Below are 20,564 nucleotides of genomic sequence, written 5' to 3' on the forward strand. Positions count from 1 at the left end.
TATTTTTATTAAGCCTTGCTGCATAAGAGTCTGCTATTGCTTTAAACAGCATATTCACATTGGGAATAAAAGAACATCTTTTTGAAGATTCTACTTGAGATTTTAAGTGCCCACCTTTTGTGGCAAGCACTTAAATGCCATTAATGGAGCCTAAATCAATGTTGTCAGTATAGGTATCGGCCCTGTATCGTTTGGCCAACTATTCAGATGAATCAGCCAACACCGCTACTCAAGTGAACAGTTCTGAATTGGTCAAAAAATAATAATAAATATTATGTGTCAATCAGAATGTGATGTGTTAAAGCCATTAAAATAATTTTAAGTATTTTTTTACATTTATTAAAAATAAGCTGATTCAAGGGTGAAGTGTATCGATTCAGCAGACTGACAACATTGGCCTAAACGGCAACACCATAATCAAGTGGGCTTATTTTTCATGCTGATCAGATTGGCTATGTAGTTAAAAGCCTCGACTAGGCACCGACTAGTCCGCCTAGTCGGTTAGACGTAAGTAAAACGCAGAGGCTTTGCAATTCTTAGATGGGTACCTTAAAAGGTACAAATTTTGCCTACGAGACACCGACTAAGACGCCTAGTCGGCGACTAAGCTGCCACCGCCTAGGCACAAGGGCAGTTTAGCTATTTATTATTCTTATATATATTGTTATTTTTTGTATATATATAATTATATATACCTGTATGTGTGATTTGTGCTTAGTTATTATATATATGTTTGTACATGTGTGTGCTACTTTGCTTTTGGAATTTTTTTTTGTGAAACATTTAAAGCTTGCACAGTTAATTTTAATTGATTATGCTTTTTATATATGTGTATGTTCCTGATGAATTTTTCTATAAAATCCTGAAAGCATCTTTAATATTATGAATTATGTAATATGTTATTTATATATGTATGTGTTATTGTGCTTCTATGAAATGTTGAAAGCATATTTCGTTGATTATACTGAATATGATATGAATAATTGAAATATATATATATATATTCTGATTGTGTATATTAATATCTTTTGTGAAAGCATGTGTAATTTGTACTTTGTAATGAAAACATCTTATTAGTAAAAGAATTGAACATATTTTTATGTATATTTTGTGTAGTTTTTTATATTTTAATTGAGGTATCGACTAGTCCAGCCTAGTCCTCGACTAATCTTTTTAGGGGTCTACCCATAGTTGGCAAACCGGGCGAGTCAATCTAATATTGTTCAATGAAAAAAGTTAATAATCATGTATAATTATATGTTTTTGCAACTTCGCTATTGATATATGAGCTCGAAGTTTAGTTATTTTCATGTCTTATTCATATGCTTACACTATAAAATATAGAGTTCTTATTCGTCCAAGTGACTCAGTGACCCAATAGGGATCTGATCCGAGCCCGAGTCACGAGTTTGCCAACTATGGGTCAATCGACTAAGCACCGCCTAGCGCTTTTGACTACATAGCAGATTGGACACAAAAGTATATTTTGACACACTCAACAGCTTCGACAGAAAACTATGTTGCATTCATAATTGATTAGAATACCATCCGGTAAAATGCTGTCATTTCATGAATAGGGATGGCAGTGGACCGGGGCAGAGGACAAGGTCTCCACCCCCACCCCGTCTCAAAATTCTATCCCTTAACCTCCATCCCCGTTTCATGTCCTCCATCCCCAGTCCAAACGGGGTGAGGAGGGCCGAGGCCCCGATTCTCCCCGGTCCACTACTATCTTTAAAGGTATTTTAGTTATTTTACTAGCGGGGATCGGGGACGGGGTGGAGCGGGGCGGGGCGGGCAAAAGCGTAAGTCCATCCGCGCCTCCATCTCCATACGGGTTTTGAATTTAACCTTTATCCCCACCTCCATCCCCGGTCCAAACAGGGAGAGGCGGGAGCCTGTTTTCCCCTGGTCCACTTGCACAGATACATGGGCATTTTGGGATTAACAGAAAGAAGAAAATTGCTCAAGAAAACTTAAACATAAAAAGTGGCATACCTTTAAATATGGCAGCAGATAATCACCAGGCCTCATTTTCCAAACTTACCATGCCCGTCAGTAATGCATTCTGGCAGCAGATAATCACCAGACCTCATTTTTCAAGCTTAACATGTGCGTCAGTAATGCATTCTGAAATGGAAATGCTCTAAAGTTAGAAGAATTGTCACAGTCTTGGACAGAAGCACATTATGGAAACAAAAGGCAGCTGCTTTTGACCATGCAATATATTCATCTGTTTAAGACAAGTTCAGGCATCCATCACATGGAAACAGAGGCACTGTCCACATCCGATCTGTTGCGACACTCAATTCGCTCAAGAATTTGGTACTATATAGATAAAAAACAGAATATATTACAATGTGACAAAATTAAGAAAATTTTTGGAAGATTTATAAATTGAACGATCCATTTCAAACTGGACCCTTGTTCGTTTGGACCAAAAAAGAATGAGATACAGGAATTTAATGCTCATGCAATTATAACATTTTCAGTGTTGTTGCAGTTGATGGTGTTGCTGTTGTTGCTGTTGGTGTGGATGTTGGCAGTGATGACATGGATATTTTTGTTGCTGATGTTCTTGATGATACTTATGGTGTACTTCTTGGTGGTGAGGGTGGTGGTGGTGGAGGGGGAGGGGAACAGTACCAAACCTTTTGTTTACAGCCTCCGAAGAATGAACTTCACCACCTCCTCCACCACCCATCTGCTCCACATGCACCCCGTGGACACCAAAACCATCCTTAACCACATTCCTTTTGTTGCCTTTGAATCTCCAGCCATTCCTACTCCGGATCCAAGGTGGCCAAAATTTCTGATGGCAACGAGAATTCCACCTCTGAGGCAAGAACAGCCGCCTTCCCATACCATCCGTTCCATAGTTTGAACTCCCACCAAGAGGCAATGTTGCACATGTATCAGCTGCATCTGGAGGCCTTGCCGGTGTCAAGCCTTGCACTGCAGGTGCCACCTGATAAGGCTGTCTGAGTCCTTCAAATCCAGGGGGCACCAAATCATTTTCTGGTTGCTGCATAGAAGGTGAAAGTTCAGGAGGAAGAGGTGGAGTTGACTGAACAGGCGGACTGGGAGTCGACCAACTTGTATAACCACTAGTTGTAGGTTGGGACAGGTGCACGCTTGGCTGATGCACCTGCGACACCTCAGATTTATATGATGGAGGTGTGTGAGATGCAACCTTGCCACACACAGTAGTCATGGGATCAGAACACTGCTGCAGAACATTCACATCTAATGTGGAAGGATTAGAAGGAAATTCACAGCCTTGGATATCATCAGGTCGAACTTCTCGGATTTGGTTCCCAAATGACTGAGTTGCCTCATCACTCACAGAAACAAACTCTTGAACCTGCTTGCTTTCCTTGCATTCAACCATAACTGGTTGTTCAAGCCCCTTAGATTGCATGGCGACACTTCCTGCTTGATCATTCAAATTTTCTTCTACTATCTGAACTTTATTTTGCTTGACATAATACAGTTGAGCACGAGTCTCATCCAAAGGTTCCCACCTACTCTTGCGTTTGCGCTGCTTTGATTCAACAGTTACTGCAATGTCAGACTGCTTTTGTTCAATGCAGATGGATATGCAACCACTTTTATCAGTTGAATCTTCACAGCATCTGATGCTATTATGAAATCCAGGAGGCAGTTCAATTTGCTGACTAGTATCGGAATCAGGATTGACACCAACAAATTGATTGGTACAGTTGCTAGATTCAGTTTGTTTCGCATTCTGACTGTGCCAGCAATTCTTATGCCATGTGGTGCCGCTATACTGGGTCAAGAGTGTGGAGGTCTGGACAGGGTTATGACAAGGAGGTGAATTGACTGCTTGACTTGTAGGATTGACATCCATTTGTCCAGACAGCTGATCCCCCCAATATTTACTGTTCTCAATGATGCCAGGTTGGGTTGTGACAGAGGATGTGTGGACAGATTTATGAGAATCTGGAGGCAATTCAGTTGGTTTACTACTGGTACAGTCGATCGCATCAGTTTGTCTTGCTACCTGACTCTGCCAATTCTTGTGGTTAAACCGAATCCAGTGGCTGCTTGCATCATCACGGTCAGTGCACCTAATCTTTCGGATTGTGAGCGGAATGTATTTATCCCTGAAGCTACGTGCTATTTGATGGACCTGCAATGATAACCCATAAAATTAAAATTTGCACAGCATAGACAACTATCTGGCCATATGAAAATCATTACAGATGAAAAGACAACAAATTCCCATTACAGACGATAATTGACATTACTTCAGCTTCCAACAGAACCAATTTGTGCACTTGTGCATGCCTGTGCACACCGTTGTCTGTTTGTGTTAACTAACAACCCTATGTTGTAGCTTGACAAAATACCCACATTTGTGATGATTCGAAGAACGCATGCCCTAACTATCACCTAAATAAAAGCTCAACTGTCATCACTCAAAACTTAATTTTCATGTACATAAAACAAAATGACAATTTCTAGAGATAAAAAATTAATAGCAAACCTTAATACAACATAACAGAACAATATTGTGACAGAAGCAGCCCAGAAATATTAAATGCAAGGCAACTAAGTGTTCCTACCACCTAAAACATTGTGCAGTGAAATAAGCACAGAGAAAAGGGACTCGTCATCTTAATGATCTCTGAGAATAATTTAACATTCTTTTGTTTCCTTGACCTTGAGAATCAATCTAAAAAAGAATGAATAAATATACACAGTTTTTACATTTGTGTATATTTATGTGTCTTATATATATTTAAGGATTTAATTTTCTATGTACTTTTCTTCATATTCATTGGATATTCATTGGATAGTTTTCTATGTATTTAAGTTTTTACATTTGTGTATATTCATTGGATAGTGTGTTGTCTTCACACACTCTTAATGAACATTTAAAGTTCATAAGTCACCAAACACCCCAACACCCTGGTATACACACAGACTAGTGATGCAGCCCAAACGAGAGAGAGGGGAAGAAAGGGAGAGAGAGAGTGAATCTTCCCCTCAACCTGGAAGAACGAGACAGAGAGAGAGGGGGGACCGCGCTACTACGCTGCCGAGCAAGAAAGTCCTCCACCGCACTCCGCCACCGCCGAGCAAGAGAGAGAGAGAGAGAGAGAGAGGCTTCGAGAAGAGGAGAGAGATGGGAGAGAATGGGGAGGGGCTCGAGAAGAGGGAGAGAGATGGGAGAGAAGTGGGAGGAGCTCGATAAGAGGGAGAGAGATGGGAGAGAGAGAGAGGGAGAGATGGGAGAGAACGGGGAGGAGGGCCTCTTCCTCGAGAAGAGGGAGAGAGATGGGAGAGAAGGCAGGTGTCGAGGCGGGGAAGGGCGGGTCTGAAATACTCAAGAACCGAGCTTTATCGGGCCGCCGATCAGACACAGCTGGTTTGCTTGGTCTGAGCCTAAGAGCTTGTACAAGCTCAGTTCATTTACGGTACGAACCGAGCCTGAGCCGTGCATCCCAGCCTCAAACACCCATTAAATCATCAACCCATAAAGAAACATAAATATGCACACATGCACATCAACATATATGAGGCACAGGTCATCTACAATGTAATACCAGTATACCAGACCCATAACAGCTCAAGATCAGTTGACCTAAATAGAAAACCAATAAACAGACCATAATATACAGAGATTAAAGAATATCTACTAACCCCACCCAACGGACATCCTTACCACATAGTGCATAACTATTGGAGAGAAACATTTAGAATATAGTAATCCTGAGCTTCAATGTGTCATGACCAAAAACTAAAAAAGTTAGATATATGCCTAAATGCAAAGAGAAGCCTGACAAAACCAGTCAAGAAGCCCCTCATCCACTTGTCAAAAACACAGCAATAATCAAATAACCACTTCAAAACATGATATCACGAAAAGTGCCATAATATTCAGTCAACTTCCTCAAACCTTTCGAATCAAACAAAGAAAGCTAAGATAAAACAAAGGAATTTGTAAGAAGACAGGCAGCTCTCTAAAGAGATGCTTATGCAGAATTTCACATGCAAACAAAAGTATGATATGTAGAAATTAAGAAAATATCTTAAGATAACTAAGAACTATGTATGAAACCTGAACATCATTATGCCTGGTCAAAGCCATTATGGACTCCCTGAAACTGCAAATAAGAAATATCACAAAAAAAGTATTGTCAGGATACCATGTAGCAGTAACTTTTCTCAATCATGTGACCAATTAAAAGGTAAAAAACAAGAGACTGTAATATACAAAAACTGCAGGCAATTGGAAAGCTGTGAATTGGTTTAAACGCTTATATTCCTTTCAAAACTGACTTGAAAGAAAATTGTTAAAAGTTCTTATTAAAAGTGGAGTTCCATTAATGCAACCCCAGCAGGTAGAGAACTAATATATAATTTTGTCAATAGTTGGTGATATGTGACAAAAGAAGCTCACCGGCGTCACAAAACCAAGCATGTCTAAGCAGTTCATTACAGTATTTGATACCACATCTACAAACTAAAAGAATATTTTATGGGATCGTTTCTCAATTGTCACCCCAGTAATCAATCATCAGTTTGTTAAAAATAGGGCCATCATGCTTGAAACCCTAGATGCATGTGGTTTAACGATAAATTTGAAAAAACAAGACTTTCGGATGAAGTTTCAAATCTACAATGTTAGAATGCAGAAATCAGCTTGTTAATGGTCTGAAGATCTATACCACTTAAAGGTGAAAATACTGCCAGGAAAAAGAAACAGAAGCAAGAAACCATAATCATAATCCACCCAAAAAGGTTTGATGAAGCCACAGTTGTAAGACTAGGATACATTTCTTTCAAAGAGAAACAAATGATATTGAATCCTCCTATCACAGCCTGGGAGGCCCGAAGAGACAAGTTGTGCTTCAAGATTATTATGCAATCATTTTTTGTATAGGATAAGCATATTTCAGAGAAGATGTTGCATCATGGACTGATACTCCGGTGAAATCAATGATGAAGCAACCAACAGCACTTGGTATGAGATACTGTTTCTGTCAATGGAAATGTATCTACAATCAAGGAATAGACACAAAACTTTCATAAACTCACAGTAATCCCATTCAAGTGCGACAAATGTTCAGGGTTCTCCTTGGCTAATTCCATCAAAAAGATGTATATAGTAGGTTTTCTTGAAAATGATCAACCCATTTTTAAAAGGTACAACTAAATAATATTTGAAAAGAAATATTTTCCAAGATAGGAAATTTGAAATAATATAAAAAGTTAATAATAGCAACTTCAAAACTTCTGAATGGAAAGAGACTAACAAAAAGTTTCACCGACTTCATACGAAATCTTTCATAAATATTATTGTGTTTGTGCCCTAAAAAACAAATCTCAAAACATAATAGAACAGTTCACTCAAAGTTGAATGTAACATCCACAGATTGTTTACAATGAACAGTTTATTCAACCTTAATATGCAAAGCATAATTGGACCTCTACACCCATTGCCAATAATTCTAGAACATGTGAACCATGATTAAAGACCAACTACATTCACCACTAATGAGTAGTGACAAAAGGAAAAAGCATACAAGTTATCTACAGGAAAAGGAGAAAGGGACCAATGATCAAGTACAACAGTAAGACATAAAATCACGGAAGCAAAGTCTAACCTTTCCATTCCAGTACAAGGAGGCCCAGCATTTATGTGTTCCAGAGTAAGAATTTCTTTTGCAGCAAGGAAGTCTAACACCTGCAACAGAGGCTGATATTAGCTATACTCACATACTTAAAAAACTGAATAATATCTGAAACCTACAAACCAAACTTATGTAAGCAAACTGCACATAGATTTACCTCCACGAATTTGGTCATCGGAAAATTTATCTTAAAGATTATTGCAAACAATATGTTTGACAATATTAAAGTATCTAAAAGCATCAAATCTCTTAATGATTTAGGTAGGGTGAAAGTGCAAAAAAGAAACAAAAAAACATGATTATACATTCGCTCAAATTGCAAATTGTTTGAGACCGAGTAAAAAAACATAGCAAAGCGGTCGGATAAAGTTAAATCCAGATGAAGCCTAAAATAGACAACCAAATAGCCATAACAAAAGGGTGGACAACAATGATATGTGGACTCCAAGAGATATTTGTCATGAGATTAACTTGCAATTATACATATTGTGCATATATCTAGAGCAAATAAGATAAGTCCCAAATAAATGGGGATTACTATTCTTAATACTCCAACAGTAGTAGACAGATAATTGTAATAACTAACATGAAGAGAATTGTATTTAAGGTTAATTGCAAAACTTATCGACATATTAACAGAAAGACTAAGAAAAGGGAAAAAGAAACTGTGTAACTAGTGAGGCACTCTACTCCTTAAGGAAAACAATACAAGGTGAACTAGCAGCAAGTGTGGCATTACCAATGACAACATTCACTGCCCCTCCCCCCAACCACCCAAAAACGGGCACATATGTATGTTTTTCATGTGGAAAACATTAGGTTATTTGAACTTTAGCAAATCAAACCAGGTTTATATAGTTGATTTTTCAAAATTTTGTAAGACCTTTCTAGCCTCAAAAACAAACTCATCAACCTTGTCACCTCCAAAAAAAAAAAAGCACAAGTATGTTTTTCATGTGGAAAACATCAAGTTATTTGAACTTTGGCTAACCAAACCAGATTTATGTAGTTGATTTTTCTAAATTCTGTAAGACCTTCCTAGCCTCAAAAACAATCTCAACAACCTTGTCACTTGTTCCCACTCCATTGAGACATTGTGCCGCAATACTCCCATATGTCAGTTACTTGTCCATCTCATATGGAGTATTTACACAATAGATCATCTCATACTTCATTTCATATGGAAATAGTTGTTTAAATTAGGGAATAAACTAACCACACAACAAAATGGCTTTCGTAACTCTTGTTGTCCTTGCTTGAGCAGAACTATACTTAGATGCATATAACAGAGGTGACACTATGACAGTGTGCTATGTTATTCCTAGTAACAGCCATTATAGCATCGTGAGAAGCATAACCATGTCTCCCCTTCACTAACCCTGACTGCCGATTTTGGCTATAACTGTCCCACGTATTGTGGCCGAGACAGCTTTTGGTAATATTTCTGTTTAACATTTATGTCTCATAGCAATAAAATATCATCTACTTATTATTGGACAGAGTTTCTACCAAGTGGCCAAGAACAGATTTAATGTTAGTTGAAATCTCTAAAATGAGTCAGTCTCTTGATCTCCAACTTCTTATCAGCAAGCACTCATAGATTTATCTGTTAATTTTAGGTAGTGTAACAGGAACATTCTATCTTCTGCCCCTTTGTTATACTATTTTTATATTCCTTTTTCCTCTTATTTATTTTCTTTGATACATAAATATGCATACTACATGTATATACATCCGAGTGACAGAAAATTTGTAGCAATAATAACAAGTCACCAAAAAGTACAATGCAGCCTCAACAATCATTAATGAGAATCCACATCTCACCTCACTCAACTCATTATGCAGACAAAAAATTATAAAACCATTAATTAACAATGACAGGTATAAAATATTTATAAAACAGACAGATTTACAAATAAACAAAGTCATAATATTAAAGATAACAAAAAATACGAAAGAACACAGAAAGCAAGAGAGAGAGAGAGAGAGACTAAATCCAACCGATTGGCATTGTCCACCATCATAGCTGCACATATGTACATGAACACACACAGACATATACATGCATGCACAGATGCAGACACATGCACACACGCATGCAAACATGTCTGACTCAGATCATATCATAATTGGACCTAAGTATAAATATACTCATACAAATCTATGGACATATGCATTCTTGCGTACATACAAATAAACATACAGACATACACGAACAATAGACTATACATTCATGCACCACACACACCTTCAAAAGCTTTCGAATAATAGGAATTTTGTTAAAGTTCTTTTGGTTTTGCTTCATTATGTTGTGCAGCATTTGCAGACCTGCAAACAAATAAGATGTATCATAGTTTTGAACTCCATGAAAGTCAAGATAAATGACAAGGCAGCCATTATTACCATTTTTATTGATTATATCAACTAAAACGGTTCGGGACTTGGTTTTCAACAGTGCATCAAGAATTATTGACAAATCTCGTGTGCTGCAAAATAAGAATAGAAAGGAAAAAAAAAAAGATCAGCCAGGAACATGGAAACCTCACAAAAAATCCAGAACTATTATCTTCTGAAAAGGAAATTAGGAAATTGATAGCCAAGTTTCATTAAACTTGACACAAAAGATGTTCTAGGGAAATGATATCAATTTAAGACCTTTGATGAGACCCTCCATTAACATTATCACCAGAAGATGCTGTGATGAACAATAGCTTCAAATAACCTTTTGCAGCATCCTGCCCACAAAAAAGATGCTTAAGAGAAAAGACAACAGTGTAGACTAAGGACAAAGATTAACATAATTGAAGCATGAAACGCTATCATTTTTGGCAAATATTTTGAGGACCAAACAAGACAAAGGCAACTGATCTAAGGGGAAGGAGTCCATTTGTGATTTCAATCAAGCAACATAGTGGATAAAATCTGCCAATTAAAAAATTAAAATTGCCACTGAAGTATACTTTTCACTCCAAGAAAGATATAATCAAAAGCTGCCCAGCATGCGTTTTCTCAGATCATATAACCATTCCACAGAGGCAATAAAGCAGAAAACAAAGAACTTAAAACAAAATCAAATAAATAAAAGCAGCACAGAGGATGGCATTCCAAAAAATACCAAACAGTTTCTTGTCTAAAACATTTCTTTGACACTCAGAACATTGACGACATGATCTTCAGATATTATAGATATATTATAGATTGGTAATAAATTCCAGATCCTCAAAGCAAGAATCAACTGCATTCAACTTCCAAACAGTACAACTGGTCCAATTCAAGCTTCAAAGTGAGATATTAAAGGTAACACAGTAAAGAAATATTACTTTTCGTCTGCTGATCCCGCCTTCCACTTCCAGCAGTTCATTTAGTTTTTCTTCAACTGAAAAGAGAAAACAACATGGAAGTGAATTTGCTTATATGAGTTAACAAAAGGAGCACAATCACAGCTATAAAAAGTTTACCTCCTTCAAACCGATTTCTGTCAGCAACTATTAAAATCTTTTTGGGCCTGGATGCCCTTCCCTGGAAAGTGCCATTCTTTGTCTTTTTTACTGTTTTAGAAGATTTCAACAGCACAAGACGAGTTGGAACCTTAGTGTTGCCTTCTGTAGGCAGTGACAAAGGTTTGCTTTTAACGTCAGCAGTTTCCAAATTAGTATCTTTAGGTGGAACAAGAACAGCATCCTTGATGTCTGCAGTTTCTGAAAAGGTCACCGGAACAGAAGCAACATTCTTGGTGTCGCTGCAATCTAAAGAGGTAGCACTAGTTGGAACGGGAAGAGCATCCTTAATACTGGTGGTTTCTAAAGAAGTATCAGTAGGTGGAACAGTAACATCTGGCAATTTATTTTCAATGACCATTTCAACTTCAAGATGCTCATTTCCATCAACTTCTTGAAGCATTACTGGTTCAGGAAAATCTTCTTCTGAATCACTTTCAATAACGGCTTCGGCATTCAGGGGATCACCACCAATATATCCTCTGCATCCAGAAGCACCACAGAAACATTTTTTTGCAGCAGCTCCGAACACTCGCACATAGTTGTAATCAAAGGTTACTTCCTCACCCTGGGATACAGTTAAAGGAGAGAAATGAAGCAACACTTACATAAAGTTGAAAACAAAGGATATCCCAAAAAAACACAACAATGTCCAAGAAGTGAAACATTGACTATAATTGAAGACCAACCACAACAAGTAACCAAAAGTAAAAAACAGGCTATGAACCATAGACAAATCAAATACTGAAAAAGGATATGCTGATCATCCATCAATAAGTACTTTTTCCTCTCTAGAATAAAAAAATAAAACCCTTATCTTGGGCTGGCCAAATGAAGAGAGAACATACATATAAGTCTCTTACTATATGGTGGATAGAGCAGTATGTATTATTTTCCATCCCTAAGTACTGTATTCTTGGTCCAAAGGGAGCAGAACATGAACCAGAGCCACAATCCGTTCACTGCTTCTTGGCTACCCTATTACCCAACACACTCCATGCGAAAATAAGGACATAGCATCACAATTGCGAAACAGATATCGAGCCATCTCACTGTACCACAAAGCATGCAATTACCAGATGGGTAAGAGCCTGTTTTTTATGCAAACATCCAATGCAAGCAATTTGATTTCATAATAAGCCTAAGAAGAGAATGATACATATTGGATCCCATGCTCAGGGCTTAAGAAGAGCTTGGTCCACAGAACTTTTGAGCTGTATGACACAGACAGACCACGAGTACGAGATACGACTCGAACACACTTGGTACAATACGAGAGTTTTGCAAAACTAAGATATGGGGACACAGCAATACATCATTCATATAAAAATAATTTTTTGCTTGTATGCATTTAAAATTCTTATGAAGCAATAAAGCATCAATACCATGTTAAATGCAAAATCTCCATCAGCAATTATAAACCATTATGATTAATAATAAATACAAGTCAAAAATTAAATATAATGTATTCAATGACAAATTCTAAAAGAAAAACACACAGGTAAACCCAAATTAAACAATCAAGATCAGAAAAATAAATAAATAAAGTACAGGATACAGTTTAACCATATTCAGCATAGGTTTGACTGTGTCCATGAACTTCCATATCATACCTAGTGTTGTGTCAACACAGAAAACACATGCCAAGTGAAGTGAAAATATGACAGTTCTCGAGTCATGTGTTTGTTCATTATAAAGCCAATTTGTTGGATTTAGAGATTTACTATTTATCTTGATATCCAAATGTGAATTGAGCATGGAGAAAGCAGACCATTCTAGAATTGAATTTGATAATTCATCCTTCATGTGTGTTCTATTCTTTTTTTATTTCAAATGCTTTTGAAAATTAAGTATGACAATAATATAAGCTTTATTTTTATTTTTTGACAGTTTATTATTAATTATATTTATGAAAAAAATACAAAGTCCAAAAAAATCAAAGCCAACACACTGACCCATGAGTCACGGTCTGGGCAACCTGATTCCTAGTCACGAGTTGGACAACTATTGGCAAAAATGACATAATAACAACATAACAAGATCACTCAACAGACATTGGCATTATCAAATTGAGTATGAGTCATCCTTCAACCAAACTACCCATTAAATTGTTAACTATTTCCACATGCACCTTAATCACTGGAAGAATAGTTTGGAGTCTGGACCTTTGAAATTTTCAGATGCCCTAAAGCTAGAATGAATAAGATAACATAGTAGAAAAGAAGATTACCTTCTTGATGTCACGTAATGCAAACAATCCAATGCAAACTTCACCATTCACCATCCACTAGTACAAGAAATAGAAATTAGAGTCAACGTTAGGGACAGCACAAAAGCCAGTGAATAAGAGATGTTATTACTAGAGAATAAGTAAATCATAACACGCACTCCATCATGGAAACATAAATATTAAAATGGAATAAATAGGAGAACTTTTCAGTAGTTCTACAAGTCTCAAATGTCTGAAAGATAATTAAAAAGAAAAAGCTCGGTTTTGGCATCTTCTCCCACCCTCTTGCTTGGAAACATATGGTTAAGGCCAGTTGCTCACGTATGAATATTTTGATTTTAAACCCAACATCAATGACTACAAGCATAACAACAAAATCAGCAATATTCAGAAACACTGAAAAAATGTGACATTTTGCTCAATGTTTTAGATGGCCAAAATATCATGATAATTTTAAAAGACCGCAATTTCAATAAAAATATTATAATTTTACATGATATTTACATTTTTAATGGATATTTATCAGAAAAAATAGATTTTTTTATTTTTTGTTCTTTTCACATATATAGTTCCTATTCTTAAATTTACTATTTTTGTCATTTTTTGCTGATATGAATGCAAAAAAGATAAATTATCAGCTTTTCACAAGATTTCACTGCCATTATTTTCCCACTTTAAGCTTCTGTCACTATGACTACAAGAACGTTTAACCAAACTGGTTAATGAGTATGATGAAACCATACTCATCAACCTCAAAAAAATGGAGTTGAGTGCACTTATTTGTTTTATAATATATGCAAAAAATGAAATAAAAATTAAAATGTTAAAAACATTAAAATAAAAAGTACCAATATTAGATGATATGATCATATCAAAATAAATGTGTCCCTTTACAAATAGGTGATATTTCAAAAACCACAGTTTTTCAAAGTGGATCAGCATTTGACAACATTGCAATAACATTTAGATATTTTCAAAATACCACCAATATTTGTGACTATGGTCTAAAATTGCTCTCTTCTTCCAAGACACTGAAATGCTATATAAAAAACAGTTGGCATAAACCTCATTAAGTTGTAACAGAATAACTTTTAAGACAACAGAAATTAGTACAAAGATAAGAGAAATAAACCTCCCCGACAGGATTATCAAAGTTCATAACTATAAAAAAAGAACATATACACAATTACACATCAAGAAGTATGAACGGAAGAGAGATGGCAGTAACATAACAAGGGAATTGTACCTTCTCTGTACGGCAGTTAGGATCACAACTATGATTGATAAACCGTCCCAGATTGCCTTTGGCACAAGCGTCAATTACCTATTATCAGTGCAGAACAGAAAAATGTGTAAAGAAAACTGCTGATACTCAGTAGCACCAGAATTGAGATGAACAATAAACTTGAAAGAAGTAGTAGTTAAAAGAATGTAGTAAAAAGCAGCAGGCAAGCATAGCCATCCATGACCTTACAGAGACAATTCTTTCAAGCATCAGAGTGAAGGAATGCAAGCATATGATTAATGAACTGGTGCCATGAAGGCAGCTAAATAACATAAGAACATCATTCTTACAAGAACACAAAAAACACACAGCAAGAACGACCGAATTAAGAACCAAAAGTAACAAGATTGAATGATTAAAGTTACACCTTGAAAATGCTCTCAGAAACAAACAATCAAAAAATTGATGCAGTTCCTTTGTCTTTTTACTTTTCCCGTATGAAAGGATTAAGTTTGCATATTTATTAAGACAAGGTGAGAAAAAACCACCAATTAACATTCACTGAAATGGAACTAAATCATAAATCATATTCGAGGACTAATTCAAGACAGGTCCAAGTAGGCCATCTTCCAGTAGCACAAATCAATACATCTTGACTGAATATGACAATGAATGGAAATCAACCTGCAGGGCTGCTCCACAGAAATTCTACTGTTCCTCTCTAACTAGGTAGTAACCACCACATGACGTCAATGTTTACTCTTGCTGATCAATGTTGTAATAAGCAAGAGTTTCTTAATATAGTTCACAGTTCCCAAAGAGAGTGACAAGTACAGAAATGCATGTTTGAACCATAATCACCTGTATTGTTCAAGGCAATTTCTCGCCAATTGTTTTTCTTGGAGAGATTTTCAATAAATGGTTTTTCTCAGAAAAATCTCAGGAGTTTTAAAATTAAAATTAAAAATAAAAAATAAGATAAGAAATAATAGGTTTAGTATCACTTTTCTTAAGTTTGAAAACTTTTTGAAATACAAAAGAAATAAAAGAATATAAAATCTTGGCTTAAAATATATCAAAATAATAACTTTTCAAAATTATTGCAAAAATGTCATGATAATATCGCCATATTTTGATTTCTAGCGATATTTTGAAAAAAATCACGATATCTTGCTGATAGTATCGCCTTATCTTAAATTGCCATGCCAATAACTTCGTGATAGTTTCAAAATATTGGCAATATTAACTATGGTTTGAACTATGTCACAGGGACTCTCCAACTATGTGCCGCACCCGCACCCACACCCGATGCGGTCAATCTGATCTTGGGTGCAGTCAACACACCCAGGGCCATTTATGTCCAACTTTTGAACTTCATATATATATAATTTTTTATATTTTTGCTGCACCCCCGCACCCAAGTTTTTTAAAAGTGCCGCACCCCCGCACCCGCACCCACACCCATGTGACATAGGGTTTGAACAACTTATGGAAGAACGGACAAACCGCTTAGGGTCTCACAAGGTACATCATCTTGTCATCACAAGCAGAAAAGTTAGGTTATATCATTTCTTTTTCTAACTTCATGATTATTGATTTTATCCTGGGATATCAGTTATAATAAAAACAGTTCTGCTCTCAGGAAGTGCCAAACTCCACATAGAATTATCCGAAAGCTACTCTACTCCTGTCTCTATCAATGATCAAAAGGAAGATATAAATAACTACCTAACCTATTGCACCTCCACACTGTAGTCTTCAGCATCACCAACACAAGGCTTCCATGCAGTGACCCTATTCTGGATACCATCCAATTTGCAAGATTGATGCCTTCAAAATTCCTTCTGAATGTGAGGCACCAGCCATAACCCTAGAACCAAAAGTGGTTAACAAGCATATATACATCCTGTGCAATGTTGCAAGAGCAAGGGAAACAATCAAATCAAGGTATCTTCACGACAACATTCGTCTTCCAAAAGTGTACATTGTCTCCATTCCATAGTCACAAATATTGGTATTGGTTATATCTCAGCAAGGCTGTTTCTCACGATATTATAGGTTAGGTGATAAATCTCGGGAAAATCTCGAGTGGCTTAAAAAAAATTAAAAATATAAAATATATAAAATATAAGTAAGAAAAATATCATGTTTAGACAATAAAATACATACATAATAAAAGAAATAAGTAAAAAATGTAAAAGAAAGAAGAAAAACATATTTAAGATGTAGAAAATAAATAAAAACAGTAAAAATAATTGATAACATCACAATATTATCACGAAAATACAATATTCTCGTGATAATATTGTGGTATAATTAAATTGGCAATATTTTCAAAATATCATGATATTTTACCTTTAATATCATTAGTTGAAAATACAGCGATAATATTGGTATGCTCCTTTCTCAATTTAGCTGCTACCATAGACTTAAAATCATCTAAAATTGTTAGCCAACCGTTCTTTCCACCACCTACAGTAATAACTATGTTCCATGGCCAATTGCTGATTCCATATCTAGCACTGACCATTCTAGTCCAAGGGTTGTCATCCATATCCAAAGCCCATGACCATTTGGCACAGAGATCCTTGTTCAATAAATCCGGTCTTTTGATATCAAACCCACTAAATCCCACAGGAAGAGAGACATACCTCAATTTACAAAATTACATCTCATACCACCATTTGACCCTTTTCAAAGAAAATCTTCATCTTTAATCTTTAAAACAGTGACTAATGACAAGTTGGTATTTTTCATTTTATGGAAATTCAGATGTCGTATATACACTACCAGCTATGAGGAAAATATTAGCAATAGCTATCACTGGTGTGCAATACCAGTCAAACATAGATGTTTGGTGCTTAGCTTAGTCAACATAAAATGAGAAGTTCAACCTACTTTGACCAACTTGCTTTGCAAAAAGTTGAGGAAAATAAAAATCCATAAGGAAATAATCACTCTTGAGGATCCCATTCCAATATTGAAAATACTAGTCAATTAGTAAAGATGTGGGAAAATGATGACAATCCTACAAAAGAGACCCGTCAATTGGTGGTTCAATATCAATTACTTCTCTGAAGCTAGTTGGTTTTGTAGCAGCAAAATTTCATGTTACAACATCAATTTTTCAAACTACAATATGTAGTAAAAGTTACCACTCACTACTTTTTTTAGAGGAAAAAGATAAAATATTATTTCAGAAACAAGTGGTGAGAGATCACCCCAAAGACAATGAGGAAAAATAAGAGAGAAAATACAGTCAGCTATCATTTACTTCTAATTCATCACAAAATCTACAAATACATGGAGCTTTATTCATATGCCTCAAAAACCACACATGCATTGCACTACAGTATTTTTTTCTCTAGCTATTTGCTGAACAACCCAGCATTGGATCCAACTTGAGTAAGATCAGCCATCCAGGATTCATGAAACAAAATACAGGCTCCATGCAAGCACAAGCACTTGACAGTTGTTCTCTTTTGTACAATACCACTTGATGAAACCACATCTGAATGTTCTAAAAGACCCTGGGAATTGGAACCTAAGGTCATAGACTGAAGTCCATTAGTATGAGGCGCATTCTTTCCTGATCAAGACCCCCTAGAATATGAAAGAACGAAAAAATGATTAAACCATTGTGGAATAAGCAACTTTTGAAATCCAACTTCATACAATAAATTTATTAGATGCATTAGAATGGGATCCACTTTTTGGTAATATGTCAAAGGCAATAATAAGAGAACTTCACTATAATATATTTCACAAATCACGATCCTTGGAGAGATGGTTCACAAATAGGCCACGAGTAACTTGACTCATTCATGCACAGACGTACAGTTTGTGAATGCCTGGGATCCACAAATACAAGAAGCCATTGATTTGTATTTAATGGAAGAATTAACTAAATCCAATCCATTTTCGGCATGCTTAGCAGAACCATTCAAGGCTGACGATTATATAATCACTATCATCAATATCCACATTACCAATAAGATATCTCTATTACAATCTAGAACGTATTTGTGAGTATCATAATCAAAAGAATACAAGAACTCAGTGCTAGGTGTTTGTCCAAATATGATCATCTAATACATCTAAAAACTATCAATGAAATGCACCTAGAAGGGGATGGGTTCCATGAAGCAAAGAGGTTTCTCCATGAGAGGGACTAAAAAAATATTAGCACTAAACAAGTCTATGTATAAGCTATTGCCTAACGATGAATAAGGAATATCCATCTTTCACTAAACAATATACATTAAATACAGGATACATTAGGTTCTTTTTATTTATGTAAATGGATTCTGGTTTTTCAGTCATTTGATAAATGATCAATAAGCCTGATTGAACAGAATCTGATCAATCTCAAGGCAGAAGGCAGAAACAATGTCTTCTGAAATCACTGTCATTACCAACAGTTTTTAGGTTGAAGGCCATAGACTCAAGCTGATACTATAGTAAAAGTTAGATGAGGAAGGACAAAAATGATGTTAAATTAGAACTGGTATTAACTAGCACTGCATTATACTGAGCAAAAAAAACAAAATGTTTAAACACACTTGGAAATCCTTAACCATAGACCAATAAAATTTTAAGAAGAAACATAAGTGTCATATACCTTTTAAAAAGTAAAAAAAGATATGGCTGATAACAGCAAAGGTGTTGAATTTGATCTACTGTAGCAACAACTAAGCCATGCAAAATGCTTTATCCAAATTGTCAATAAAAGAAAGTTGTTACACTCTTGATTGGGAAAACTGTCTGTTAGGCATATGCAATAAAACCTGCCCTCACATATTTCCACTAAGGAAACAGCCACAATGGTATTCATCACTTAAAACTTTAAAGCAACTAGAGGAACATTAAAAATGGATAATCCTGGAAAAGGCATTTAGTAATAAGCTCTATCTAGGCTATATGAGAGCTTGCTAAAACTATGTATTAGCAGGTAAATGGCAAACCTCACTGTTGTTCAAAGTCATGAAGTAAAAATGCCTTTGACCCCGGGCTGCATAATCTCTTTGTCGAGCTTCATACATTTGTGAGTCAAGCACCTGGTTAGACCAAAAATTCAGAAATGAAGATCACTCTCACACAATCATATGTACATATATGACTTGCAAAATTTAAAAAGGAATTGAAGAAGAGAGGGTAGGAGACATAAATAGGAAGATAGTAGTGCCATTCCCAGGAATTACAGACTGTTGCCAATTAGAAAGCAGAAGGAACATGCTTCAAAAGATGAACAAAACTTGCATAATATAAACTTAGATGATTTTGAGGTCTAAGCAGATACCTCTCCAACATATTCAATAAGAAACTGCCCCTGTGAAATATCTTCCTGCAACTGCAGTCCATATCCTTTCTTTCCACAGCGGAACGACTTAAACTTAACGTATTTGTGCTTCTGAAACTGAAACGTACCATTTATGGTTGGAAGGAGCTATAGCCACAGCTATAGAAGGCAAAAGAAAAAAAAGCATAACATAATGTTAGAACAGGAACCTGCTGGTTTGAACACAGTTCCCCACAAGGACATGTCCCTTGAACACATTCAATATTAAGCATCCGATTCAAGCATTCATCTTGACAGCCTCGACCCCCATCTTGTGGAGGTTTGCAGTGGCACACCATAACCTGGTTTTAGAAATTGGAAGCCAGCCAAACAGGTTAATTAATTAATATCCTTTAACAAGCATCAGCAATTCAGCATCAACAGTATCAAAATACCATTATCCAGTTCTAAAACAAGAAGAATTACAGTAGACATTATAGTAGATCATGAAATTTGCATTTATAAAATTTTTATGATAGTGCTACCACCAACTTGTAGTTGGGAATAGCATTATGTCAAGAATGCAAACAATCACAGGACTCAGCAGGATAGCAAACTCAGCAAATAAAATATGCTAAAATTATGCTTGACATTTACCCAGAGGAGAAAT

General features: G+C 36.0%; 1 protein-coding gene across 4 annotated transcripts in view; it reads right to left on the minus strand.

Moving 5' to 3' along the window:
- Positions 1–1,998: 1,998 nt before the first annotated feature.
- The window catches only part of LOC149817178 (uncharacterized), a 29,177-nt gene continuing 10,611 nt past the window's right edge, over positions 1,999–20,564 (minus strand). For 2 of the 4 annotated variants that reach the window (XM_089987158.1, XM_089987157.1), the window contains 13 exons: positions 20,125–20,256; positions 19,916–20,032; positions 19,581–19,673; positions 14,638–14,715; positions 13,392–13,448; positions 11,123–11,729; positions 10,985–11,040; positions 10,320–10,399; positions 10,068–10,150; positions 9,913–9,992; positions 7,638–7,717; positions 6,089–6,134; positions 2,310–4,153 (listed from right to left, as the gene is read on the minus strand). In XM_089987158.1, the coding sequence (XP_089843284.1) occupies positions 2,489–4,153; positions 6,089–6,134; positions 7,638–7,717; positions 9,913–9,992; positions 10,068–10,150; positions 10,320–10,399; positions 10,985–11,040; positions 11,123–11,729; positions 13,392–13,448; positions 14,638–14,715; positions 19,581–19,673; positions 19,916–20,032; positions 20,125–20,256 (3,174 nt within the window). In that variant the 3' untranslated portion in view covers positions 2,310–2,488. Of the gene's footprint in view, positions 2,131–2,309; positions 4,154–6,088; positions 6,135–7,637; positions 7,718–9,912; positions 9,993–10,067; positions 10,151–10,319; positions 10,400–10,984; positions 11,041–11,122; positions 11,730–13,391; positions 13,449–14,637; positions 14,716–19,580; positions 19,674–19,915; positions 20,033–20,124; positions 20,257–20,564 lie in introns of those variants that run through there. The other 2 variants (XM_089987161.1, XM_089987160.1) reach the window with 2 other exon arrangements.

The sequence above is a fragment of the Nuphar pumila genome, chromosome 14 (assembly GCF_984573655.1).
Source record: "Nuphar pumila chromosome 14, dmNupPumi1.hap1.1, whole genome shotgun sequence".
Taxonomy (NCBI): Eukaryota; Viridiplantae; Streptophyta; class Magnoliopsida; order Nymphaeales; family Nymphaeaceae; genus Nuphar; species Nuphar pumila.